Genomic DNA, 27,981 nt, shown 5'->3' on the forward strand with positions numbered 1-27,981 from the left:
TGCACAGTACCTCAATAATGCATTGCAGCTCGGAGGTATGGCTTAATATTCACCCACTCCTTCCCAAGGGGATAGATGTGTGAGGAAGGCTTTTCTTCCAGTGGGCTCTTTGATGTTTCTGTGTGTGTATGTGTGGTCATACAACCAGCATTTACAACTGGTGTAAACGCCTGGCACAGTGGACAGTGAAGCCAAGAGCAAAGGAACAGAACATAAATTTCAGTATATCATAAAACTTATCACAGCCGTGTCCAGCACTGTTTTTTTGATGGAAGCCAAAAATTTCAAATTGGGTGCAAGTGACCCAAGTCTGAATTTATATATAAACATGAAATGGAATAAGACCAAATATTTAGGAGCCTGTACAGTGTTTTAAACAACTAACCAGTCGGCATCCAGTTTCAATAAAACATTAATTTTGTATAGGCCAAAATATGGCTCTTGCTTAAATGGATGAAAGAGGCGGGAAGAGAAAATGATAAATTTTAAAGGATGGTAGTGAATACTTAAATAGTCTTTTTCAGCAGTGGGATCACAATAAGTTGTTACATGGCTGTTCATCCCTAGGCTGAAATGCCTGGGGCATTCTTAAATCCTTTGAAGCTACAGTGGGATTTTTTTTTTCCCTTTTTGAGCTACATCTGTGTGTTTTTCAGGTTCCAGAGAAGTTCTTACAAAACGTACTTATAGTGTCAACACAGTTCTTATATCTTGAAAAGCCAGCACTAAATTTAGTGCTAAATTGATACTTCTTGGCAGGCCTAAAGGGTGAACTGGGGCTAGGCAGGAGAGGGAGAGCAGAGCACACCTTTTTTTGAGAGACCGTGGCTGTAAGGAGTTTTAAACTATAAATATAAAATAATAAAATATAAAGTTAAATATGTTAATATAAAGTCACTCTCAGGAATTGGCGTGTAACAGTTGATTCGATTTTTGTTTTCCTAATTTCAGTTTCTCTCACTGGATCCTGTTGGTGTAGCACTTGTCAGAGCTGCCACTGCTTCCAAGCACATCACTTCTCTTTGTGCAGGTGTTTTTGGGTGTAAGTGGCCTCAGCTCCTTCATCTTTAGTCTTCAAACATTTTTCCAAGGCTCCAGGTGGCTCTTCTGGCCAGTCAGTGAAATACTGACATTAAACTGATGGGATCACATCCATCAAGGTCTCACTGGTGTTCCAGCCCCTGTTCTTGTTTTACCACCGCTCCAGTTCCCATTGCTGCAGCTGAGCTGCTTGGATGGTTGTTTTTCAAAGAGAACAGTTAAATCCTGTCCCCTGTGTGATCAGGAGCAGCACAGATGTGGTGAGCTGTCCTCGTGGTGAATCTCTGAGCCGTGCCACGAGCTGTGCACAGGAGCTGGGGTGAGAGGGAGGGGAGGAGGAGGCAATACCTTGTCTGGGACACCCCTGACTCTAAGCCAGAGCCCCCTGTAACTCAGACAGTATGTGTGAGGTGACCAGGGGCACAGTTGGGCTCAAAAGGCTGAAGCCCTTGATCCTGCAGATTGACAATGGACATGTTAGCCAAGACATGGATTTCTAGTGGGACTCCAATAATGTTTATTGCATAGAAACATTGGGGAATGGGAAAAAAAGCTTTCTCCACTATACAGCTCCTGGAAGGACCATCCTGCCTCAGAACAGAATTCAATCCAAGCCTTCTTTTATTAGGCCTTTGTTTAATAAATGTACATGTGAAACTTCAGGGAGTTGACACAGGCATTTTAAGTGTATTTTTTGCACTTGTTAGGAAGATGCCACAGTATCCCTGTTTTCCTCACTGTCAGGACAAACAGTGCCTGTGTTCTCCTTCTTGGCTTCCTGCTAGGGCTTTACTTAATACGGTGTTTGCTTTTCTACGGATTTTTCTTTTCTCAGTGTCTTCCTTTTCTCTGTAACAAATAAAATCCAGTAGGGAGCTGTTATGGTATTCAAAAGACCAATTCAGTAGAGCTACCACACAGAAAACTGGAACTGAGCTGTAACCTCAGCCTAATAGGGTCTCTGGATACAGGCATGTAATTTTAATCTGTTGGTTGGTACCATTGATTTCCCATATTGGATAGAAATACTGGAGTTATTAACCATTTCAAATCTACTGCCAGAGGACACACAGGACTTTTCATACACTGTCTTCACATTCTGTGTTTTACTTGCTTGGGAATGGCAATGGTGTAGTGAGCTGCCACCACCTTGACAAGGGAGCATCAGAGCTGGGAAGCTGCAGCAGACTTTGGGGGTCAATTGTGGCTCAGGGACCCAACCCTGCTCCTGGAATTCTGAAGCTCAGTCCCTGAGTGAGGCAGTGCTGCTGCTTCTCTGGGGTGCTTGAGATAAGTGTTGAGCAATGAGACACTAGAAATGAGGGTTTGGCTTTCACCAGAAACAAAACAACCCCCAAATTATAACTTGCTTGGAAGCTTGTGGCTGAACAAAGTGCTGGCCCACAAGCTTTTCCCCTTAGTTTAAACAAAACAGAGAAAAGAAAAAGGTTCTTTGATGCTGTTCATAAAACAGAATTTAATTTCAGGCAGCCTCTGGAAATGAAATATGCTCTGTGTTCACTAAACATCCTTGTTTCCTCTTATACCAAGAACAATTTATTGTGGGTGCACCCAGAGAGCCAGATGTATTCATGCACATGTACATGTGTATTCATGCACATGTACTCAGCAGTTGTTGTTCCTGTAAAGCAAGCAAACTCAACTGGATTTCCCTTTTTGCAAGCAGAGAAAAAACTGCAGAAACTGTTTAAGGTGTGAGCCTAATGAGGCCTCCACTAAAGCATAGGAGCTGTGCTGTGGTTGAAAGTTAGTATCTTTTAATATTTCTGTTAAATTTAGCCGATCCTTTTGACCTCTCCACCCTGTGATGTATCCAGAATTGTTACACAGCTTCAAGCCATTTCTGTCCCTAGGGTTTAATTCTGGTATAGCCCGCGATGCAACTGATTAATTTTTTTGCTCCTTTAGTGATGTGAAACACAACTTGTACGTGGAGCATCTGTTATTTGCTAAAGACAGTGATGTGGAGAGTGGTGGTGTGCGGTCTTTCCAATGTGCCACGCACATGAATTCCCTGTGCCCTGGCACCTCCAAGTACCAAGCAAAAGGATATGCTTATTTTTGGGGCTTGGAATGCTGTACTTTATGAGCTTAGAGATCCTCCCTGTGAATCACATCCTTGTCAGATGATGAGCATCCCCACCTCGCTGTCCAGCAAGGGGGTCTGTGCAGGCAGGAGCAAAATGGTTAAGTGCCCTGATCTCTTGGATGGAGCTGCTGGTCGGCTCCCACATTGGCTTGTTTACCTTGGCTGCTCATGATATTCTCCCTACGTTCCTCATGGAAGATTCCATTTTTTTGCAAGAGGGATGAGCTCATTTGTTAAATGAAAAAAAGAAAAAAGCAGCCGTTCTGCTTATTAATCCTCTCTGCAGCCGTCCTGATACGCACAACTTGCCTGTTAGGAGAGGGAAATGTATGCACGGCACCCAGTGCACACGTGCATTTGCATTTCAAATCAGCTGAGTCAACACAATATAATGGTCCTGCCTGTATGTCCTTAGAGAGCCACAGTAGCTGACAATGTGTGCTTAAAGGGAGGGTCTGCTTTTCTTCTTCGCCTTTTTTTTTTTTTTTTTTTTTTTTAAGCCGGTTTCCATAGCCAATAGTCCCGCGTTCCAGGCGCCTGCACCGGAGCTGTTTGGACCACTGATGTTTAGCAGATGATTACTCTGTCACAGTGGCTGGGATTTTGTTTTATTTTATAAATAGCGTTCATCTGGACCGAAAAAAAAAAAAAAAAAAAAAAGGCAACCCACCACCAAAACTGGCAACAGTTCAGAGAAGAGGAGCTGCTGAAGTGTTTCGGCTTGTGCTGCCACTGATGCAAGCAGCTGTTTCCATCTGCACTGCAGCATTGCAGCCTCTCCACAGCCAGAGCTCCGGGGGCTCCGTGCCGGTGGAATTACGGAGGAAGCTGGCCCTGCTCGTGTCTAGCTTGGGCTCACGGGCACGCTGAGGATGGGAGGGTCGCAGTCCCTGCAGCAGGCACAGACAGGTGGCCTGATCCGGGAGCCGTCAGAGGCCATGTAAGTGCGGATTCCCTTTGCTGTCCCCCTTTTCCCCCTGCGCTGCCGGGCCCGCAGCCGCGCTGCGCTGAACCTGAGCGCTGCCTTCGGGAGCCGGTCCTGCGCCGGGGGCCTTTGTCTGGGGCCGATCGCAGTCAGCTGAAGGCAGAGTTGAGGTTTCCCTGGCTATGGCCAGGTGGGTTTTCTGACGCTGCCCAGGACGAGGGCACCTCGCCCGGGCTGCCCGCCCCGGATCGTTTGTGCTGAGCAGGAGCTGCGTTCCATATGTTCTGTCTTTTCATGTTTCGGGTGCATAATCAATCAAACACAATGACCATTTCCAGCGAACAAAAACCCAGCCCCTTCCCCCTTCCCAAACCCACCACCTCTGTGTTTTCTGTTTAAAATGCACAGCATGGAGCTCCATTTCACTGCCTTTTTTTTTTTTTTTTTTTTTTTCAGAGCTTCTCTTTGCTTTTCTCTGTACAGATACCGGTTTTCAGGTCACATCACCCTTGTCAGCATCCATCCCTGTCATGGCATTATATCCTATGATGAATCATAAGCAAGGTGTCCTTAGGTCTCTCCTCACTGAAGGCCAACTCTGAAAGATTCACTGGGGGAGGGAAGAAAAAGCAGACAATTAGTGCTCGTTCAGAACAAGTTGGCACTTTTTCAGATGGCTAAATCGTCAGTGAAAGTGCACAATTATGTGTGTGCCTGGAGAAACAGTAGCATCGTTTCCCACTTGTAAATAGGATTTTGTCATTTATTGGTGGAGGATTTATCAGTTTACTTAGCCAACAGTCTTTTCTCTCTAACTCTCCACCCCAGACTACTAAGCTGAAATGCTGGAGCGTGGACCTTAGGCTCTGAATGGATTTCAGAAGAATTGCCTTGTCTCCTTTTGTTATTTCAGTTATATAAATCACATTTATCTAACATGTCAACTGCTGCGTTCGTTACTGATTATGTATTTTGGTAGGTTTTAGGTATTTACCCACTAGGGCTGGTCTATAAACTGGCTTCATACAGGTCTCTTAGAAATTTCTTTAATGTAATGTCTACTTGTTAAGGTAGATCTGATTACGGCTGAGACATCATTTGTATGTTTGAGATAAGTGCTTCAGAGTCACTGGGGAATGATAGAGCAGTAACTGATAGTTTTGCCTCTATAATAGGCCTTACAAGTAGGTATATGCTCCCTATTGTCATATTCCAGTATGTTAGCAGATAGCTTTGCTTGATAGTGTCTTGCTATATTTGTAAAATACAGGCCTAACAGCACTTCTGGATCCTTTGTTCCTTTGATGTGTAGCTTCAGCAATTAAGATTTATTTTTTTTCTCTATAGTTCCATCTGACATTCCTATAAACAGCATTTATTTTAATAACATGGTGGAATAAACCGATGCCTCGTTATCTTTAAAGCACTTAAAATTCCATTTTCATCTGCACAAACCGGTGTTGATTTTTAACAGTGATCCAAGGACTTGGGCAATAAAAGAGACGTAGCTAATACAGGGTTCAGGTTTTTTAATCTACAATTTTCACAGCCTTTTAAGAATGCATTCTGTTGGAAGAACATATTGGTCGAGGTGTACATGTATATATTTATACATTTTGGCGACACATGAGTAAATTATGTTGTCATCTCAGTGACTCCTTTTCTATATAAACATACTCATCTCTTGCAGTTAGTCATTCTTATGGGGTTTCAAGTTGATCTTTTAAGGCCCAACATAATCAACAGATGCATTTTTTAGCCCAGGCATAATTCAGTAACTGTTGATGTCCTTGGGAAGAGTTTATGACAGGTATTACTAATCTTGTATTAAATAAATCACTGAAAAAGTGTGCCATTTTCTTCAACTAAACACTCTTTAAAATGAGATAAGAATGGAGGTGTTTCTTTATCCTTGAGGAAATACAGGCCTGTTTTCTGAAACAAGAACATCCTCACAGGTCATGGTCATCAGCTCTAGTCTGAGATTTTTGACTTTACACCCTAATCACTCTAAACTTTTATCAGTGCTTTTCAGATGAGGCTGCATTTAACTTACTTTGCACACACAAGCAAATTCCTTAGTGGCAGTGGTGGCTCAGAGGCAGAAACATCTGGTGGTGTCCTGGGCAAGTTGGGAAACTGCCCACGGGGTTACAGCATCCCTGAAGTCATCACTTCAGCCTTCAGCAGAGGCTTGTTGCCTAAAGGAGGCAGCTTCTCCAAAGGGGAAGCAGGGTTGGATTTGGCCACCCTGAGTTCATTAGATTAAAGGGGTGTAAATCAGAAGTCGTTACTGGAATAGAATAGCACCAAAAAAAGTGCAGAGGCAAACAAATTCCTTAAATAGCTGCTGGTTTAGGAGTCCCTCCAAAGTGTCCTGTGATGGACTTCTTCACTAAACACTAGGGAAAGTCACAGAAATAAACTGGTGTTAGAATTGATGCTGGAAAGAGGTCTAGGTTAAGATTTTAGAGTGTATGCATCATTAAATACGCCCTTTTTGCATATGCGTGCCAAATTCCCAATTTTAATGTAAATTGATAAAAGTATTTGTAATAAACCCAGCATTGACACTGACAGCCCGGCATATTCTGTTGCTCATTGTGGATTGTAAGCACTCGCTCACTGGCAGCAGACAATTGCCCTTTCATTTAGAGAGAAAAGTCAATTTGGAATGATAAAAAAGGGGAAGCCCAAGGGAAGCCCCCTGACAATAAAAGTTAACTGCAGATGAAAGTGGTGTGGTTCAGACCTCTGTCGATGTTAGGAGCGCTGTCATGTGCTTTGCAAATCGCAGCAGGCACCCTGGTGGCCACAGATTTAGCTCAATCAAGGGCACGTTTCCATCAGATAACAGGAGTGGAGTCGGTTGAAAGGAAAGCAAATGACAGTGTGATGATGTTTGGTGTGCATGGATTTGTTGGGTGGCTGCACACATCTGGTGCTGGTGTCCTCGTGTGCGCTGTCTGTGCCACGCTGAGGTACCAGTGTTGTCCCGCTGAGGATGTGAACAGAAATCAGCTTGCCAAGTGCTACCACCTACATCTCACTGCTTTCCTTTGCTTTAGTAATGTGTTTCTAACTCTTGGTAGTATTTTTAAAGTATTAGCAAACTGGAAATGTTGCTAGGGATTTAAATGTTGGTAGCTCTTGGCCAGTTGTCACCTCTGACTCGTACTTTTTCTCCGGTGGAAAGGGTTCCTTTCTCCTGAGCACAAACCACACCTTGTTTTTGTGGAGCACTGTGGTTGCTGCCCTTTCAGCAACTGGGCAGGATTTACATTCAGTGCCCATTTCACGATCAGCCAAAGGGCTGATGATGTGTTATTTCCTCCCATTAGGAGCTCTACCTGCTGCGTCTCTAACATTTCCATCCCTTGCCAATCCAAGAGGAAAATGACTGAAGACTGAGCCAGCTCCCACTGAAGTGGATAGTGAAATGCCCACTGACTTCAATGGGAGCTGGATCAGGCTCCAAAAAAGAAATTGGATGTTGCTGATCATTGGGAGCAGGCCAAGACGGTGGTGCCCTGGTGGGTTGTTTTTCAATATTTCTTCTGCTACGTGGTCTTTTTGTTTGGAAAAACTCAGAAAAATTTACACTGGATAGTCTCAGCCTTGTGCTAGGAGATGTGAGCAGTTGTTCTGTGTGTGAGGGTGTATGTTCACATGTATTCATAAAAGTTGTCTCTGCATGTGTGCAAAGACACTTATTTTTCTATCTCTGAAACATGGAAGAATGCACTGCGTGGTTCTTAAAGGTTTGAAAGAAATGAGTGTGGCAAAATATTTGCACAGTTTTATATGCTCACGCGTAGGCAAATGGTCATAATGACTATATATACATGGAAGACTGGGATATATGTCTTTTGAAATTGTTTGGATCGTGGGAGGAAGGGAGGCTGCTGTAACTGAATTGATATTTAGTTAATCCCTTGGCAGGTAGTGCTGCCTATTGCCGGCATGTGAAGTAGGAAGGTAAATTTTTCTTCTTCCTCTTATTGACAACCATCAGTGAGCATCCCCATCAATGATTAGAGGATGCTCTTACCTACTAGATTTGTCTGCTAAATAGGGTGAATTTCTGGAAGACATTGGGGTGTTTTACATAGGAGAAGATGTATCAGAAGTAACGAGGAGATTCTTCTGTCAAGCTTCCCTGTCTTTTATTCCAGCCTCCCTTATCCGAGCCCAAAGGGTCTCATCTCTGAAGTCAGTGACAGCGCTTCCTTTGATACGAGAGGTGGTTACATCAACCACCACTTCTGTCACCGGGAGTAGGCAGGTCACGTTTGGACTTGAAAACAAAATGAAAAGCCCCCAGACTCCCTCAGCCTTCCATTAACAAGGCACAGCACACATCTGGCAAACCCATGTGTGCTGCAGAGCTCTCCAGACGGAGCGGGGTGCCCTGTGCCACGGGTAATGGAGCTGCTGTCATCCATTATGGATTTTGACACACGGGCAAATTGGAAAACACAAACCGATGTGGGGTAGTAAAAACATGAATGGAAAGGCGTTCCTGCACGCTCACTGTGGCTGTCACTCCCCGGCAGAGCTGCCTTTGCATTTTGCTTGGCTTGACCCAGCAATCAGAGGAGCTGATTGTTAGATTTAAGTCAAAGATGCTCTGCAGTCCTGTGTGTTTCAAGAGGCAACAGTCTGCATGCTTTCAGTGTTTCTCCAAAGTGATTACAGCACCTAGAAAAGCAGTTCTGTCTGTTACAAACACATTTCCTTTGTTTTAAGACCGTACACCCATAGTTTTTGTATTTGCTTGTGTCTCGGATATCGTTTCCTTTTCCATCTCTGATGCTTTGTAAGGCTTTAGCTATGTAACAAACTTCTTGTTTAGTCCAGGTAAGCAGGCTTTTGAGTGGCAAGAGGCAGAGTTGTAATTATAGCTAGAAATTTGATGCAGTTTGCATTCCCTCTGAGAAAGTGGGTGGGATTGTGGTAAGAAACTAACAAGCAAATATATTTTTTACTATGAAAAAGCTGAGGAAAAAAAGGGTGTCTTTTCTCTTCAGATCCTTAAATGCTCTGAAGCAACCCTCTGAATTTAGTAGCAGGCTGTGGATATCATGTTTTGTATTCCCATTAGCACCAGAGAGACAGCTTAATGGGAAAAGATCGAATTAATTTCCTTTTTTGCACCACAGTCTGAGGTTTCAAGGTTTCTTGTAAGGCATGAGGTTTCTTGAAGGCCTGAGAGCCTTCATTGATGGTGATAGCAGACAAGATAGTGAGATCCCTCCTTAGCTCTAGAAACCACATTGGAGTTTGCAGCATAGACTATCTAAATATACAGCCTGTGAACTGACTTCTGGTTTAAACAACTGTGGTTATGTCTCAGACAGACCTCGGGGTAATTGTAGAGCTCTCTGAATTTTGTTTGTTGCCTCTCTGCAGTACTGTTTGCTACAGCTCCTCTCCCTCTGCCACGAGGAGTGATTGAGGAGATGAATGGGTGCTTGGGAAACCTCTTCCTTCCCGGAGGAAGAACTGGAGCTGTTGGTTCTGTTGGGTTGAAAACTAAACTTTGAGAAAATCTGTGTCTTACCGTTTTAAGCTTATTTGATTTTGATTAAACAGGATCTTTAGGCTTATATTCAAATTTACACGGTAGTGTTTTCCTAAACAAAAGGATCTTGTTTCTTGGCCTTAATATAGGCCAGGTTGTATCTGGCACTGAGTAGGAGTTACAGTCACATACACTCCTGCTTGTGAGTTTTGATTTCCTTCAGCATAAAACCTGCATTTATTGGTCTTGTTAATAACAGTCCATTGCTCTCCTTAGAAATGAGCCCAGCATTGTGCTGGGAGAAGGGTTTGGTTGCTGAAAGAGAGGGAGGATGAGCAAGGAATTTGAATCCCTTTGTTTAACTGTATCCCAAGTGCAGGACTGTCCCCTTCCAAAGCGGGATCCTGGGAAGGGAAGGCTGAGCACCGTGTTGCTCCCCTGGCAGAGCCGTGGGCAGCACAGCTGGGTGCCAGCTGGTGAGGTGCCCTGCACACACCGGGGATTGCTTTTTCCCGCGGCGCTGTTGTGCTGAGTCGGCAGTTCCTGAGCCGGGCGTTCCCGCGGCACCTGCGGAAACGGATGATGGATTCGTTGTGCCGAGAGCTGGAGCGGCACGGAGGGTGCCCGTGGCACAGGGAAAGCTGCAGCTCGGATGAAGTCAGTGGGAAACCTGGCAGAGCTGCACTGGGCTGGAGCAGCAGAAGGATCACACCCACCTCGCCTCGGGAGATGGAATTATTACAGCCTGACCAGAGATTTGGTTGTTAAGAGGTTGAGATTTATTTTTTTTTTTTTTTGTCCTTTGCTCCACTTGCTTCCTGGCCATGTTTCTGTCCATGCAGCTGCTTCACGTCTTGAAACAGAGGAATAAGGTTTAGAGGGGATCTTGCAAGGCTCTGGCAGCTTTTTGGAGGCTGTGCAGGGGTCAAATAAGCAGAATATGGAGCAGGTTGAAGGCAGAGGGATTCTTTTCTTCCCTCTTTCCTTTGTGGTAAAGGGACTCCCTGCCTCCCTTCTTCTCCACCCCCGTGAAATCTTTATCTCCTTTCTGAAGGGAAGGACCACGAACATTACAGGAACACAGCTTTATTCCCACATCTCACCATTCCCAGCAATCTCCACGCTCTCCAGATAAGCCGGTCCCCAGGGATGATGAGTGTCATACATTCATCTTCACACCTCACAATTGCTGTTTTGTCCCCGGGTCCTGCTTTTGAGCAGCGTGGCAGAGCAGAGCTGTGGCTCTGGAAAGCCTTGTTGCATTTGAAAGGTAGTTCCAATAAACAAAGCCGCTTCGAACCTATGGCTCTGGCTCCCAAATGAATTATTGATTGGTTTCCCTTGAAGCCGTCGATGATGCTGTGTAGCAGCACAGGCACCTGGATGCTTTCTGAAGGGCTAGTTAAAATGATGTTCTTTCCTGGATTTAAACTTTGGAGTACTAATGGCAGGGAAAAAAAAATACTTGCCGTGGTATAAATACTTAAACATCAGCTACTGATTCAAATACCAATCCCTAACCTACTAGGGTGAGCAAAGTGCCTCACTGACTGGGATTGTTATGTATTAACTGGTTATATTTCTGTTAAGTATTTTCTACCTTTGATATTGGGGCAACCTGCATCTTTATTGTTTCTTAAGAGATTTATGTGGTTGAGTATTCAGCAGCCTCTGGTGATTTAGGGACACATTAGTATATTTGCAGTCGTGATGTCTGAAGATGAGTGCCTTTAATTAAATGGCTTTTTCCTGTTGCACCTCTTGAGAATAAAGCATCTGCCTGAGAAGAGCATAGGGATTAAAAAAACAATTTCAATTCTGAATCCTGTTTCTGTAGCATAGATATTTTCATTATTCAGGCTGAAGCCAGTAAAAGAAAAAGCAGGCTGGGCAGAAAGGATGGGGAATCATTTCATTATTCATGTATATCAGTAGTGTTGAAAAACATACAACACTAGATCTCAAGAAAAGCAATAAAAAAGGAAAATTTAACATGATTTAAAGCAATATGGGGAACTTCTTGCTAATCAGTTAGAAAAATGATTTAAGTAGATTTAAGTGCTGCTGTAAGTGTGCCATGTTATATCCCGCAGTCTTTTTTCCTTCAGATGTGGTTTCCCACAGCTTGAGACATTTCTCTCTGGTTGCTGTGTGGAAAGCAGGAAATGGCTTTTGTTGGGGGAGTGGGAATTTGGCTTCTGCACAAAATACGCTCAAAATTGCTGAATAAACAAGGAGAAAAAGCAGGAAAAAAGAATTCCTTCTTCCCATTTCAGTTATATTAAAGAGATTGCTTATAATACAATGGGCTAAAAACCAAAAATCAACATTATTTTTAAGATGATTATGCCCTTTTAATTCTCCTCCACTGAGGTTCTAATCCTGTTCTTTAAATACAACCATCCTGTGAGGGAAAATTGGCCTTTTTATAGCAAATGATGAATGTTTGAGGTATTCATGAGTTTCTTTTTGCAGTCTACTATAGAAGGCACATTTCCAAACTGACCTGTGTGGCTTGGATACCACACAAGGGGTTATTTTACATTGTTAAAGTCCCACATGATGATCCAAAAAGGGAAGCCATGGCATTTTATTTACGTTGTCTCACCTGTGTAAAAAAAGAAAATCCAGATTGTTGTCTCTCAGCTCAGACACTGAGTTATCCCAGGACTTGCCGTTGGGAGTCAGATGTTGTTGGAAGGGCTGTGAAGTTGCCCAGTAGCATTAGATCAGCAGCAGTGTGTAACTGAGCCATATTTACCCACTCACATCAAATTTACACTGGTGTAAATCATTAGCACTCCAGCTGAGCTGTCTGGGATGCTCTGGGGCAGCAGAGGACGTTACACCCTGGGGCTTGTGGCACAGAGCAGCACAGGCAGGGCAGGGGAATGACTGGCTGCAAGGGTGACCTTCCTCCTTGTGTCCCCAAATTAAACCTTGTGCCTCCTGTGACACATCACCTGTGGGCTGGGAAATGTCACCTTTGTTACAACAGTGATTATTTTCCTGAGGAGCTGTGTTTTCTGTGAGTCTTGCAGGAGTATTTACACTGAAATAATAATAAAATCCTTCTCTGGAGAGGAGCGCCTGCCCTGCTTTCTGCACACATCCCCGTCAGTATGAGTTCTGGTGTAATTGCAGTGCACTAAAGTAGGTCTTTGTCGTTTCAGTGGAACAGGATTTATTTGATAAAAGCTTTATTCTTAAGTGAGAACTGCAAAGGAGGCTTCTCTGCTGCCTTGTGGCTCAGGCCATAAAGTGAACACGTGACATTTATCCTGCTCTAGTGTTGAGCAGAATGCCTCTGCTGAGGGAGGAACTGCAGATGATTTTGTGGAATATTATTTTTGTGCTCCAAATAGAATGTCTGTTTAAAACTCTCAGCTTTGATTTTATGTGTTCTTCCACAAAAACCTTTTTTTTTTTTAAAAATGTTATCTCTCTTTCTGTCCTAAAGTATTGTTTTTAATTAGTGTTTTAATACATCAGAAAGATAGCAGGATAAAGAATGAAGATACCAAGGAAATTAACTTCATCCCCATTCATGGATTTCTTCTATAAAATTATTTTAAATTGCTGTGATTAAAGAAGCTGGAGTTGTACCTGTTTTTCACATCCAGTTTTAAAGTAGAAGTAAACGAGCAATCTGGTGACTCAACAGAGGTGACTGTTACAAAGTAAGACTAAAACTATTCTGCAGCCTTATTGTTTAAGCTGAAATAGTCCTGTGAGGAAGTTATGGCTGTGTTTTGATGATCAGACTTTGCAAGTCAGAGACCTGTAGCATATGGCCCTGGTGTTGCAGTGCAGGTGAGTAGCAGAAGGTGTGATTGCCTTTTCTGGTGCACATGTGATTTGTGCTCTCTACATGTGCCACACATACCAGGTAGCAGACAAAAGACAAAATTTCCCTGTAAGCTGATGCACTTGCTCAGTGCAGACTCAGCACTAAAAAGCTGTGAATTCCCACAGACTTCTGGTGCAGTCTGGGGCATTTTGCGTGTCACTGGAAACCAAAACCCTCTGCTTTTCCTGTGGCCACCTTGGGTGGTACCAAACGTAATTTTATTATATTTGCAAGGCTTGATGCTCGTCTTGCGTGTGCACATTAGTAGGGATGTTCCAATGGGACAAAGGAATTGTGCCTGTAGGAGCAGGATGTGAGCAGAAGGAAAGATTGGTGATCTGTTTCCCTCTCAACACCATCTTCCTGTGACCCGTTTTGTGTTTAGTCCCCTCACAGCATGGGTTTGTTGTGAATGTATTTAATCATAGGATGGGTGATCTTGTCACTGAATAGCTTTACAAGAGTATGAGAGGTCCATTAATAGTTAATGGTCAGAAATGTGTCCCTAAAGGAACTGCCTTGTAAATGGAGTCTGGTGACACGTAAATGACACCTTTGTACCTCCCCCAGCTCCTGACTCAATACAGGCATCAGATCCAGCACTGAGAACATTCCCCCTGAGGGCAGAGCCAGCAAGGCAGGTGGCTTTCCCTGGTCCCTGAAGTGTCACCCACCCTCTGGCAGGCTGGGCTGAGGTTGCTGGCTTTGCTCTTCTCCGGGCAAAACATTTTCACAGAGTCACAAAGTGGTTGGGGTTGGAAGGGAACTCTGAAGATCATCTGGTCCAACCCCCAGAGTGGGTACAGAGATATCTGTTCTCTTGAATTCTTTTGAGAAGCTCTATAATTTCAGTGGTGCATTTTATTAGAGAAAAGGGAAATGTTGTTTGTGAGGTTTATGCCTCTCACCACGTGTGTTTGTGTTGGTTTATAAAACCACGAGTTTAACAGATCTGTGGGTGCTAGGTTTGATAGGTAGAGTAATTCAGACACCAAATATTAATATTTAATACCTAAAATAACCAGTTCACTGTACTGTGGCATTCATGTTTTCTGTGTGTTGCTGTAAAAATTAATTATTAAAATTTAAAATCTGTGGGGATGTTTTGTATTCAAAGCATGTAGGTGAGCAGTGACACAGCTAACAATCATCATGTTAAAAGAAGATAATTATTGTGGAATGTCATGTTAGCTGAGTAGGCAAATACTGTACAAAAATTATAGAGTGGAAAGTTGACACATCTTTGATATTATCCTGACCTAGTGCTGGGATGAACAAAATGACCTTTTGTTGTAGCTGTGGAATATTCATGGTCCTTGTGAGCAGGCCCTTGGGTCAGCTAATGTCTGCTGGCCTAAAGTGGTAACTTGATCTCCAGGAAATGAGTTACCATTTGGGCTCTCTTGATGATTTTGAATTATGATCCAGAGATGTATTTGTAAGAGCCTGAAGGGGAAAAAAAAGGATAAAAATTGTATGTATATCTGTATTAGAGCTGTGCAACTGCAACATGAGTGATACCACAAGATGAATGATGAAGAGATTGTCAGTTATTTAATTTTACATAAACAGAAGGAAGAAGCCCTCAAATGTAATGTGCACTGAGCAATCTTTTTCCCCCTCTGGATTCTTCATACATCCACAGTAAGAAGCTGTTTGTGCTATATAGAGATCCCAGCCTGAGTAGATAAGGCAGACTTGAGTGGATGCAGAAGTGAACTGACCAAGACCCTTGAACTAGATGAACGTTAAAGGTCCCTTCCAACCCAAACTCTTTTATGATTCTATGTATTTGCAGCAGTTCAGAGCCAGAGCTGAGAGTAGGATTGATCTTTGTGTTGCTGAAACATCCTGCCTCTTTTTTGTTGTTATTTGGTTTGAGGTTTTCTTAAGAATTACATGGGGAAATCAGTTTAACTACTGAAAATGGCACCAGGAAATCTAAAAAGGTTTTATCAGATGGTTTGCAGTGAATGAGCTTTGACAGAAATTAATGCACATCTCCAAGTGCCTTGTCTCTCTGGCTTTAGAAACTCTAACCCTTAGAGTTACGGAGTGTCTTTCCAAATCTATCAGCCTGTGTGGCTCCTGCCACTGCAGTAAATGTGCCTGCTTAAGTAACAGGCAAACAGATTGACCTCAGAAGTACACAGGCACTCCTGCATCCTTGGTTCTGATCTCATCAGTAAACCACACCTGAATTATTCATGCAGGGTTTTATGAGGACCATCTCTGAAAATGATCGATGGAGGTGAGACTACAGAACTCATTCCTCCTTTTTTATTTCCAGCTCGTCTCCCAGTGGAATTTACAAGAAGGAAAGCCAAAATTAATCTTCAGCACTAAATTGAAAATTGTAAGAAGTTGTGTTTTTTTTCTTCTCTCTGATTGAGTTTTCTCTCATGGTGAATGATAAATTGTTCAGTAAATACTCATGTGAAATTTATACCTTGACTTCATGATATAAGAGCTGCAAATGCTTTGGAGGGCCAGATCTTTTGGAATCTGTTACCTTTAGGTCTAGATAGTGCTTATACATCAGCACTGCAATGTTTGCTCGTTTGGGTCCTTCATCCCATGGCTTTGGGCTCTGTGTTTGCCTCACACCCCTGCTCACACCTCCATACAGGAACTGAGCACTGTGTGATGTCCCCCTGGTAACAGATGCACGAGCCTCGTGCACTCTGATTTCTTGTTTGATTCTTAAGGCTCCGGGAAACAGATCTTCAGATGACTCTGGTGTGGTTTTACATGGCCTAGAGGCGATGAATGTACTTGGACAGATATTTTCCCCTGAACTGCAGCTCTAGCCAGTTGTAAAGAACACATAGATCTAAAGATGAGATGGGGAAAAAAAGCAAAAATACCCATTTCTGTCTCCTCCCCCTCAGGGAGTACAGCTGTATCGAAGGAAAGGACTGAAAAGACTGTAGGAATTGTTGCCAGTTAAAACTGGTCAGGGAGGAATTGTTCATCAGCTGGGAGAGTCCTGAATTTCTCTGCACGCTTCAAAATGTCCCACACACTACAATTAGAGGGCAATATGCAAACTGCAGCTCTCCAGTAAATCTCTGCAGTCCTTGCTTTCATTGCATTACCCTCCAAGCTCTCTTGGGTGACAATGGAGCACAGTTTGGTTTTGTTGTTGTTGTTTTCTGTGTGTTATAAAATGACCCGGCTTTTTTCCTCCCAATGTCTTCTATTTCCAAATACGCCATGAGAATGAAGTTGTCATGACAGTAAAACAAAGGTACATAGAGACAAAGCAACTGGTTGATAGATTTTATTGGGTACCCATGAGAAGGATGAGTTTATGGAGTGTTGGCTGGGCATCACTAATATTGCTGACAGGTATGAGCGACCTCAATTAATCTGGGGCACGTTCCACTAATAAGGCAAATTTATCATACTTTTTTCTAAGTGCAAAATTTGAAAGAAAATATATGAGTTTAAATACAGAGCTGTTCACCATAGCTCTGATGGAGCAGATCCCCCTATAGCCCATCTTCGTGCTGTTACGTGTGATTCCACAACCACGGCTGAGGGAAGGCATCTCCTTTGGTCCATCCCCCTTTCCCCACTCCCAGCACAGACAGCACTTCTTGATAATGCAACTCCAGCTCCTGGCTTCAAGAATTCATAATATCACCCCCTTATTCCTGTCCAGACTGTCCATATTGCACACCAATACATCAGTGCTCCATAAAGTAGTTAGGCGTGTTTGTTTTGTTTTTTCTGAAGCAGGCTATACACTTAATAAATTTCTATATAGGTTTGACTTTAGAGAACTCCACAAAAGCCCATGGACCTCCCTTGGCACATCCCAGTTCCAGTTATGCTGGCTTGTGCCACTCCATAGGAATCGATGCTCCTGACCTCAGCCCTCATGTCAAAGCCCTGCTTTGAAGTTTTCTTTTTATATCAGACCCCTCTTTCTTTGCTGTGAAATAAAACCAGGGAGCACACTTGTGTTGGTTATACTGCTGTAGTGTAAATATTAGAGGAACCCGAGGCACATGGCAGGGTTCCCAACACAGCCCAAGGCCACAGCTCTGTTGCAAACTACTTTTTAATGAATTGGGTTTCTGGGTGACAATTGGGATGACCTCCCTTCAGAGGCTGCCGTGCCTGATGAGGGCAAACGGCGAGGAGAGGCAGCGGAATAAGAAATCTTGTTCATGCTTCCTGAGTGCTTTGCAGCTGCAGTGACAAAAAGGCAATTTTTCATTCTGAAATCAGGGAGGAATTAAAATTATAAGCACCTGTGAATTACAAAAAAAAAAAAAAAAAGGTAATGTAACTAATGAGGCTGGATTTCCACACAGCCAGAGGTGAAGAAGAGAAGTCAACCCTAGTGACTCCCTTCAGTATTTCCTCCAGAGATTTATGTAACAGCCTGGGCAAGAGGCTCAGACTTCCCAGATGAGAGTGGGAGAGTTCAGGCTCCACGGGTTGATGCAGTGTTGCCAGATTTGTGTTGGTCTAGTATGATCCTTGCCTTTCTCTGCTCTCCCCTGCTGCTGGACCCCATCTGTATGTGTTATGTTTACTGTTTACTGGCTGTCTTGGAGAAGGGAGATGAAAGAGGTGGACTGAAGGAATATTTTGTAGCTGCTACAATCTGTATCTTTTTTGCCTGTTATATACAAAAGCCAAAGGATACAGCTGGGGAGATATGACATGTTATAAAAGCAATCTCCCACTAGTTTCCCAGGCTGGCTACAGAGATGTAGGAATGTGTATTCCTTCCTGAAGCTCTTACTTCATCACTGCCCCTCAAACTAGTCCTGCAGGCTCAGACTCTGCAATTGCACATCCCATCTCCACAATGTTGTGAACCGAGGCCAGCAAATGAGTTCTCCACCCCTGAAACCCATGCATCCCATCTCATCCTGCTTCATCCTTGGCTGGAGCTTCAGAATAATATTCTGGATGGTACAAGGCTCTTTTTTGTGAGAGCCTGCCCACAGCTGGACCCGTGGTGGCTGCTCCTTGTGCAGCTTTGAATTGGTGCCGGCTCTCACGGCGTATCACGGTTTGGCAATCTGTTTTACACCAAGAACTTTGCAGCAGCATTATTTCTCTTTGTTCCCTGTATTCCCTGAATTTCTCAGGGAAAAGACATTAAGAATTGAACTGGCTGAAATGTGTAATTTCCTTTTCACAGGAAATCCTGTTGTTCTGGGAAAGTCTTTTCTTACAGTTTTAACATGGGACTGTAGTCCTAAAAAAAAAAAATAGCCTGTGTAAGAGAGGTCATCCATCACTAAGGAAAACTGAACCCAAGATCTAGTTTTTCCAGGATGCAGGTAATACAGACTTTGGAGCATAGTGCTGTTATGTGCATCCAGGTTTTATGCCCTCACCCAGATTCCATGCTATGACAAAGAAGGTTTTCCTGGTGTTGAGCTTCCCTTTGTGTTTCTTTGTTAAATACCATTTTTTTTTTTTTGGAGAGCACAATTGCTTCCCATAACAAACTCAGCAGCATTTGAGTTACGGTTAATACACTTCTCAATTGATTGTAATAGCTGAAAATTAGGAGTATTGCATCCGAATCTTTTGGGAATTATCAAATATTAGCAAACCAGAGCTTTGTGTGGGAGCTCAGGCACCTCAGCTGTTTGTCCACAGACTCAGCAGGTTCTCTAGAGTGAAAACTCATGCAGTGAACAAAAAAGAACAGATATTTCTCTTTAGTTTAAGTGCTTATGCCCACCTCATCCGAGGAAGAGACCAAGTAAACAAAGGGAGCTCATTTAAAAGGGAGATACACAGGCACCAATTCTTCTGCAGTAACTGAAGAAGGACACAGAACTGCTCCATCAAGCCAGTGTAACAAAGCAGTTATTAATATGAGTAAAGTATGAAAATAGAGGGGGTTTTGTCCATTGCAGTTTATATATATATATATATATATTTACCCTATATGTTACATGTGCTATACAGACGGTTTGGATAAAAGGAGTCTAAATGTTATTGTTTCAATGTTACAAAGCAAGACTTTTGAGTTTGAAATGAGGAGAGTGAAACATTAATTAAGTGCAGAACAATGAAGAACTATGTGAAAGCCCGAGAGAGATGAATTACCTTTCATTTTGTTGGTTTAGATGATAACTTCCTAGGTTTATTTTTATGACACTGGGAAAATATCGCACGACTCTGTTTATCTTTGATTCTTCAACTTTAAAGTTTCCTGAACCAGCTCCATGGAAGGAGGAGAAAGCGTTTGTTTGTTGAATACCTATTGTGCAGCTTTGTTTACAGAAGCTCTTTGTTTGCAGCTGTTCTTAAGCTTAAAATACTTTGTACTTAAAACACGGTGCATCTTTGTAGGGATATGATTTAAAGTGATGCAGCCCATGTGTTTCAATGTGACTGTTCTGGGACCTGATGAATTAGTATGGTTTAAGAGGTGACACAAAGAAGGTATTTTGGAGCAGGATTATATCTGCAGCAACAGATATAATCGAAAGCCAGACACACTTTTTTGAGCAGTTCCCCAGGCAGTGACATGAATTTGTGGAGAGAAAAAAACCCAAACTCTAAACACCCCCAAGTAAGGCAAGCAACTGGAGTTATCACCTAGCAGAGACCCTTTTGCTTTGCACAGGAGTAGAGGTGACGAGACAGAGTCGGTGTCAGGCCATGACGTGTCCCTGGGAGGAGGTGGGAGCTCTCATTGGAATTCTGCTGAGGCAGCTGGGGAGAATCAGGTCTGCTGTGCCCCTCAAGCTGTCAGGGGTGACACTGGGGGTCTTTTCTTCCGAAGGCTTCATGCTGTGATAGATTTAGGCAAATGTAATGGAATGCAAATCCTGTGCTTGTACCCCTCCTGACATCGAGCCTTAAAATAATCACAAGTCTCAAGAAACCAGACAGAATCTGGCAGCTCGGAGGTTATCTTTTAACTCAACAAAATGAGAGGAGTCCTTGATTTTGGATGGCTTGTAGAGGTGCTTTTGGGAGATGAAATGGCTCTTCATTTCATGGCAGATTTTGTCCCCTTGCAGTGATGTGTGGGGTGTGAACAGCCATGAGGAGCAGTGGAGACTACAGGCTCACACAGAATCACTGGGAAGAGGCAAATCAGTCCTGTCCTTCAGGAAATTGCCATGTTCAATTCACTTCATCATAGACCAGCAGTCCAAAACTGCATCTGACCAACAGAAATGCTTATTGAACATTATGTTCAGTGCCTATTGAGTATGACACCATTGTTACTGCATTCCTGGCTCCGAAAAAAGTGCCTCAAAAAGAAATGTTTAAACTTTGGGCCCAGTTTGATTTAAGAACAAGTATGACCTATAGTTTCCAGACTTAGAAGGACAGTTTCCTGTGGCTGTACACCTGTAACAGGTGTGTCCTTGAATGGTTTAGATCTTCACTTAGTGTTTAGGTTACTCATAGTTTTGTACACTTGCTGCCTTTCAAGCTTGTGTTTCGTTTGAATGGCTCCATTTTGGGTGCTGCTGTTTCCCTTGCTGTGCTAGCACCAACCCGTTGTCATCCCTGTGGTTTTTGTGTCCCTGGGAGCACGTGGTGCTACAGAAAGACCATTGATAATATGAGGACTCCGTGCATTTTACAGGCTGTCTTACCCTGTGTAACAAGGCCTGTTTGAAAAGGGCTACGGTGAAATTCTGTGGGAAACACAGGATGCACAGGGTTTGCTGCACCTCAGGTGTCTCCATGTGTGCTCTCTCACCCTTGAGAGCACACACATAAATTTGGTGCTGTTTTTAGATGGGGATTTTTTTTGTTTTTTTTTTTTTTGTTTGTTTGTTTTTTAAGTTGTGAAATTCTTTTGGGAAGATCCTTTACATTTCTGTAACACGAGTGACATAAATACTTGTATAGGGAGTAGACCATAGCCATGATACTCTGCTCTGTAAAAACCATGCAGCAAAACCTCCTCTGGGAAGTGCAGAGGCAGCCTGAGAGCTGAGGTCTGTGCCATCAGCTCAGGAAGCCCAGCATTCCCAAGCCTGACGTGCAAACAGGGATCTTCACTGTGCTCACCAGTCTCTCATTTGATTTTCCCCAGGAGCTCTGACTCTGAAGAAGCATTTGAGACCCCGGAGTCCACTACACCTGTCAAGGCACCACCTTCACCTCCACAGCCAGCCCCTGAAGCAGCAGCAGCTGTGGTTGTTGCAGACACAGCAGAGCAAGAAATAAAACCCCAGCTGCCCTTAGAAGACACAGGTAACAAGGATGTAATGAGTGGGACGGGTTACTGAGGGAGGTGAAGCTGCAGGGAGGTGTTCTTCTAAGCACAAGCAAGGAATTGATGCTGTTAAATTGTCTTCTGGAATGTTTATTTAGTGTGTGCTGGGCAATTTCCATGCTGGGTGGTTGCACCTGGAATAAAGTTTTGGAGAATCTGTCCATAACATTTGACAAATGTTAAAGAAAAGAGGAGTTTTCTAGAAAAATCTTTTTTTTTTTCCTTTTGAATCAAGCTTCTTTCTGTAGGATCTTTACAGAATCAGAGGAGTAGAAAAAGGAGGTATGAGATGCAGATGTAGTACTTGGGTGAGCACTGTTCACTGCGACAATCAAAAAAATGTCATTTTCAAATGTGTTGTTACCTGAAACAGGAGGTGATCAAAAAGCCCATTAGAACAATAGAAATATTGATAGTAGAGTTCTGGGATGAACATGGGAGGATGTATGACTGTATGTATAGTATACACACATAAAATTGGTACATACTGGGAAATTAACCTCTAAAAAGGGAGACTCGTCTTTAAAAACCAAATAATTGCTTTCCCAAAAAAAGTGTTCTTTGTTCTCCAACTTGAGTAATGGAATATGAGTGAGTAGAAAGCATGCTATTAGCCCAAAATAGCTTTGTTTGGGCTGTCATATGACAGCTCAACAGCCTAAGACTGAATTCTCCATTATGCCATCTTTTTTCCCATCTGAAAGTCAAGTCATCCTGATCACCTGGCTAAATTGCATAAAGGTAATGTTACTCCCAGCAGACTAAAGCTCACTTGAATTGCATTTGGAAAGGTGTCGTGGCATCCCACCCTTCAGAGGAAAGGAGCACCTGAGGTTTGTAAATGCTCCTGGTCGGAAGGAAGAGAGTCTGCAACAGCTCACAAAGGTTTATTGGCAGATTACACACTTGGCATGGAAATTAGTGCGTTAGTCCCTGACCTCCCAGGGTAATAACGTGGCAGTGGGCTTTGGATAAAGGGATAGGTTGAAGGAGAAGAAGGAGAGAGGAGTTAAAGAGAGGGAGACAGAGGAAGAAAGTAAGAAAGTGAGAGATCCCCAATCCTGGCTCCAGCGTTGATCCAGCTGATGGGGTGTCCAGGATTGCACCCAGGCTTTGTTGGGGGGACCTTTGCCTGGACAAGTTTTCCCTGCCCTGGAGATAAGTTTCTTGCTTTCTAGGCAAATTAGTTACCATGCACAGTCTGTTCTTCTGGACTTTTCTGGAAATGAGTCAGAGGACTTCAGTGGTCTCTGATGGTCTTGATGCCCCTCTACAGTCCATGCCCACTGCTTGAATTCATTCCTGTGAGTTTATTGAATTCATCGTGCTGTGCTGTGTTTATCTCCAGGAGATAACAAGGACGTTTGTACCAGAAAACTGCTGCCCTAACTCCCTATGGCTCTTTCTCCAGCCACATCCTGTTCTTTCTCACAGTGTGTTATTACCAACAATCTTTGGTTGTTATTGCCAACAATCCTTGGTACACATTAGCCCTCTTATCTTCTGGGCTTCTACAGTTGTCTCACGTTGCCAGGCAGTGTTTTAAAGCTTCCCTTTCCACTCTGGAAAGGGAATGTTTAGCAGTGGGCAGAGCAATATCCAAGGCTGGTGTGTGTGTTACAAATTTTGTCCAGCTCTGACTTAAACCTTCAGGAAAGTGTCAAATAAGTCTTGCAAATGTCTTGAACAACTTAGAACATTTCTGGGAGTTATTAATTAAGGAATGCTCTTTAAGATCATGATTTATGATACAGTTTTATAAGCGGCTCGAAAGATGTTCAACAAACTGATTCCACAAAATAAAAATTAAATACTGAGGCATCCTGACACTTTTCCCTTTCTGCTGTTACAGTTCCCTCTTCATTGTAGCAAAGGTTACTCATTCTCCATCTTCTTTTCTTTTTCTAATCTTTGCTAATGTAACGATTACAAAATAAGTGCTGAGAGAACAAAAGAACGCATATGCTGAACAGGATTGGAGTGTGTTTTTAATTACTGCAGTAGATTATCTTCAAGCCCTTGATTACACATGTGCTTCCCTGGCACGTGTGATTCTTGACTCCTTACATCCCAGCCCCCCCCCTTCCTCCTTTCTCTCAGATATTTCTGAAGTAAATAGGAAACTGAATTTATCTATTCATAGCCGGTGTGGACTGCATTGAAGGCCATTGGATGGCAGAGGTGAAACCATTTCATTTGCAAATCAGATTGACCACGAGAGGCAAGTTACCACAAAGTAACAGAACTGTGTTCAGTGTTCCAAAATTATGCAAAATGCAGTTATACAACAGGGTAATTTATTGGAGGGGGAAAAAAAAGATGCGTAATGCAGAAAACATTCAAATGTAGGAGGGCAACACAAAGCATCCATTTGTTTTGGAAGTCTTTAGAAGGAATGAACAATACTAAGAGTATAGCTTAGGTGTTTAGAAATGAGAAAAGCTGAGCATTTTGTGCTTTATAAACCACTTGAGTGTCTCGTGGTTTATTTACCTCATAAGTTACGCTTGTGGCTGCACACAGAGGGAATGAGTCCCTTCTTTGGGTGTTACGGGCAGAGCTGAAGCAGAAGTTCCTTGATGGTACCACACAGCTAAATAAATAGGTTTCAGCAGAGGAGGAGGAAGGAACAGGGGCAGCTGGAGAGCCTGGCACACGCTCGGGGAGAGGCAGCGCTGCCCCGCTGGGTTTCTGCTTCACCAGCCCCACGGCTTTGTCTTGGACACGAGGTTGGTGACAGAGCGTGTGTTTGGGTGGAAGGAGGAAGCACAGTGAGTGTTTAAAGGATCATTTCATCTATAGCTGACAATAATTACTTATGCAGATGGCTGCAGTTGTGCTGCACGGTATCGTTAGCGCAGCAGCTGGACCCCACTGCTGGAAAGCCAAGAGGAGAGTTTTTAATTAGGCCGACTTCAATGCTGGTTTAATAAATATGATGAAAGGGAACTATAGCTAAACTCATCCTGGGTTTGTGCCAGCTCCTGGTGGGGTAAAACCTGCTGCATGGCTCCTGTCCATCAGCAGCAGAGCAGGGGAGGGGAGTCAGTCTGAGGGCAAGTCTGGAGGGGAAGAGGAGTAACAGAGCATGTATGGAAACTATCCCTGAACCCCAGAAAGTGTCACCAGTGAGCCCTTCCATTCCCCTCTAAATGAATTGTAGGAAATGTGGGTTATACTCTCGAGGTGAATTTGAGAGTTTGAGCTTGCATTTATTATTTTTTATCATTATTTTGGTAGTATTTTAAATTATTGTTGCTTGTCTCATCAGCTGCTTTCTAATAGCAGTGACCTCTTGTCCCTTGCTTCATCCACCTGAGCACCAGAAAGTCCTCCAAGCCCTTTCTCTCAAATACCCCTGTTGCTGGCCAGGAATTCCTGCCTAGGCAGGGCTGTTTCTCCTCCTGCCCTCACTGCCTTCCCCAGTTGATTAATGAATTGAGATTATATTCACAGGGCAGATGTGAGAGCTGGAGAGCCCTCTGTGCATTACAAACCAACAATAAGGATATGGGACACCTACATTTGGGTCCTTCTGGTGCCAGGGAAATTGAGGTCAGGCTTTCCAGTAGAGACTTAATGGCCCAGACAAAAACAAGTGAATTTTTGGTGTGGAAAACATTCTTCTTCAGTGTTTTTCCTTTTGAAGCCTGACACAGAAAAATTGAAAAAAACCTTTATAGACGAAATTTTCTCTCAGAGTAAATGACAAAAGTACTTTTACTGAACTTTTTTAAAAGTGCTACTAATTGATTTTCTGACTTCAAAGGCTTCTCAACACAAGCAGGAACTTGAAATAAACTGTGTTTCAAATTTTCTGGTGTTAGGTAATTACAATTCCTGTATGCTTTTGGCAAAGTGTACTTTTCTCCTGGGTTATTTCCCCATAACAGAGTATGTGGGTGCACACTGTGTGCATTTTCCAGGGGCTTGCCTTTGTTTGCTTTTCTCTAGAAAACAGAACTATTATTTCATTTCTTCTGTATTTACTTTTTTAGATCCAGCTAAATTTTGTTTCTAAGCCTTTCGAAATAGTGCTTCATTTTGTTTGCAGCTCAGCAGTGTTAAGGCCTATTTTCAGCTTATTGGGGTTTTAGAGATACTTCAGCAAATAAGCCCCTTTCCCTGGATACTTCTGTAGCTCCTTAAGCAACTCCTGCCACTGAGTTTCTGCATTTCTTTCCTGAGGCTGTAAAAAGCTGTAAATCCTGATGCCCAGCCCGATCTAATCTTCGGATGCCTCCTATCCTTTCATATTCAGTATAAAGCAGTTTAATGAAAGTTTGATATCCTCATCAGTGAACAGTTCAAGGCACATGCAGGGGATTTGCTGCTGTTCAGATCATTTATGGGTCCCTGTTTAGAGAAGGCTGAGTTAACTGAGGTGTGTGTCTGCCTCACTGTTCTTGTGGGACATTAAAGCTTTACAAGCATCTGCAGTGCCATCAAAATTTTGGTATTTTGCAATGTCCAGAATAAGATGTCTGTAGTTGACTAGAAACATTTTTTTTATTCTGGGTTGTTTTGGGTTTTTTTACTAAAAAGGAGAATTTGTTCTATTTACGAGTGCACACAGTCTTAAAATATCTTATTATTAACACTCTCAGGCACGGTGAGAGATTTTTGGAGCTGTCCTGTGCAGGGCCAGGAGTTGCACTTTGATGATCTTTGTGGGTCCCTTCCAACTCAGGATAAATATTCTTTGACTTTCTGGCAGCTTTTGGTTGTGCCATAACTGGTGCCAGGTGAAAATCCCAAAGATTAAACATGCCATGTAGCTCTCATGTTTAGGTCTCGTCACCTGGATACGAAACATCTGGGGTTTTTGGTGGTTGTTTTTGGTTTTGAGGTTGTTTTTCATGGTTGATCCGGTCAAAATTTTTCTGAAATCAGGGAAATTTCCCTGTGGAAGGAGCAGAATTTGGACCTTCTATTTTAATGAATGAAATGGGAGGGATTTGGGGAGCTTGTCTTCTTTTTTATGGCAATAAACCTGATTGAAAACTTTGTGCTGGCCTCTCTCTAGGGCGAGTCCTGCCTTAATTTCCATAGCTTGTGTGGTTGTTTGTTCCTTTGCAACGAAATTGCATTTTAATGAAATACTGTAGTAACACTGATTAGCTTAGTTTTGTGTTATAAAAGGACAAATGTCACTGCTCTGAATGGGCTGTTAATGTCAGGAAAGAGCAGTCTTCATGTTTTCTGTGGTAATAAGGCCGCGAGGACTGTTTGTATCTTCTCCTCCAGCAATTCAGGACTGAGCCAGCAGTGCCAGGAGAGTCTGACAGCAGCATTTCACTTCTGCCAAAAGCCATGTTTTCTGAGACAGTTTCACGTCTCGTTTCATAAAGAAACAATAAAAATACTGCAGTGGCAAGTCAAGCAACACTCTGCAGAAATCCATACTTTATAAGTAGAGGATTTGATTAGGAGGACGTTGTGAAATAAGCAACTAAAGAAGATGAAAGCCCTGCACTACGTGGAGCACACCGAATTTGAATGCTCGGAGTAGCTGGAAAGCCTTGGACGCTCCCTTTGCGTGATGCTTCCCAAACCTCAGCCTCTTATTTACAGTCCAAGTCCTGCGGGGCAGTGGTTTATTTTATTTTGTTTTGTTTTAATGCATGTTTGTGCTGCTTTGAACAGGGGCCTCATTCCCATTGAGGGCTTTGACGTAGGCTGGAATGAAAACAGTGCATAACTGCCCATGATTTCTTATTCAGATCCCGCTTTTATTTCATGCTGACCTACATTTGTACTCCGCAGACATCCCAGAGCTCTGTCAGTGTTTATGGTGATGTATTCCCCTAAAGTGTCTTCCATTCTTCTTTCAGGGTAAAATGGACAGATTAGGCTAATGCTGCAGGTTTATGGCACTCTTTGAGTGCCCTTAACAGGAGTCCCATCAGTGTCAGAAAGTGATGTGTCTGTCAAGTGAGCACCAGCTCTGCTGGCAAACGAAGCCTAATTAATGATGCCTCAGCCAGGCTGAAACTAAGCCCGACCCAATGGGGACTAAGGAGAAAAATAAACTGTCCTGAAGTACTGCCACATTATTAACGTTCATTTAGCAGAAAAACACATTAAAATACTGGTTTAATTGATGTCTCTTAGTGAACTTCCACGGTCTGACAGAGAAACTGAGTAGCTGTCATTCCTTTGACAGTCTCTGGAAATACATGGTGCCACTTTAAGGAACTGCTTTGGGAAATGTGTCCAATTCCCTTAAATCCTTTCTGTCCTTTACACCCATAAATAATAATTCTTGCAGTCTCTGTGCAGACATACAATTTCTTCTGAA

General features: G+C 43.0%; 1 protein-coding gene across 1 annotated transcript in view; it reads left to right on the plus strand.

The window, feature by feature from the left end:
• TACC2 (transforming acidic coiled-coil containing protein 2) overlaps positions 1-27,981 on the plus strand; it is a 127,392-nt gene that overhangs the window by 62,374 nt on the left and 37,037 nt on the right. Inside the window, exon 9 of the mRNA XM_017809161.1 lies at positions 21,498-21,658. Coding sequence (XP_017664650.1) covers positions 21,498-21,658 — 161 coding nt within the window. The remainder of the gene's footprint in view (positions 1-21,497; positions 21,659-27,981) is intronic.

Source organism: Lepidothrix coronata, unplaced genomic scaffold, assembly GCF_001604755.1.
Source record: "Lepidothrix coronata isolate B3197 unplaced genomic scaffold, Lepidothrix_coronata-1.0 Scaffold25, whole genome shotgun sequence".
Lineage (NCBI taxonomy): Eukaryota > Metazoa > Chordata > Aves > Passeriformes > Pipridae > Lepidothrix > Lepidothrix coronata.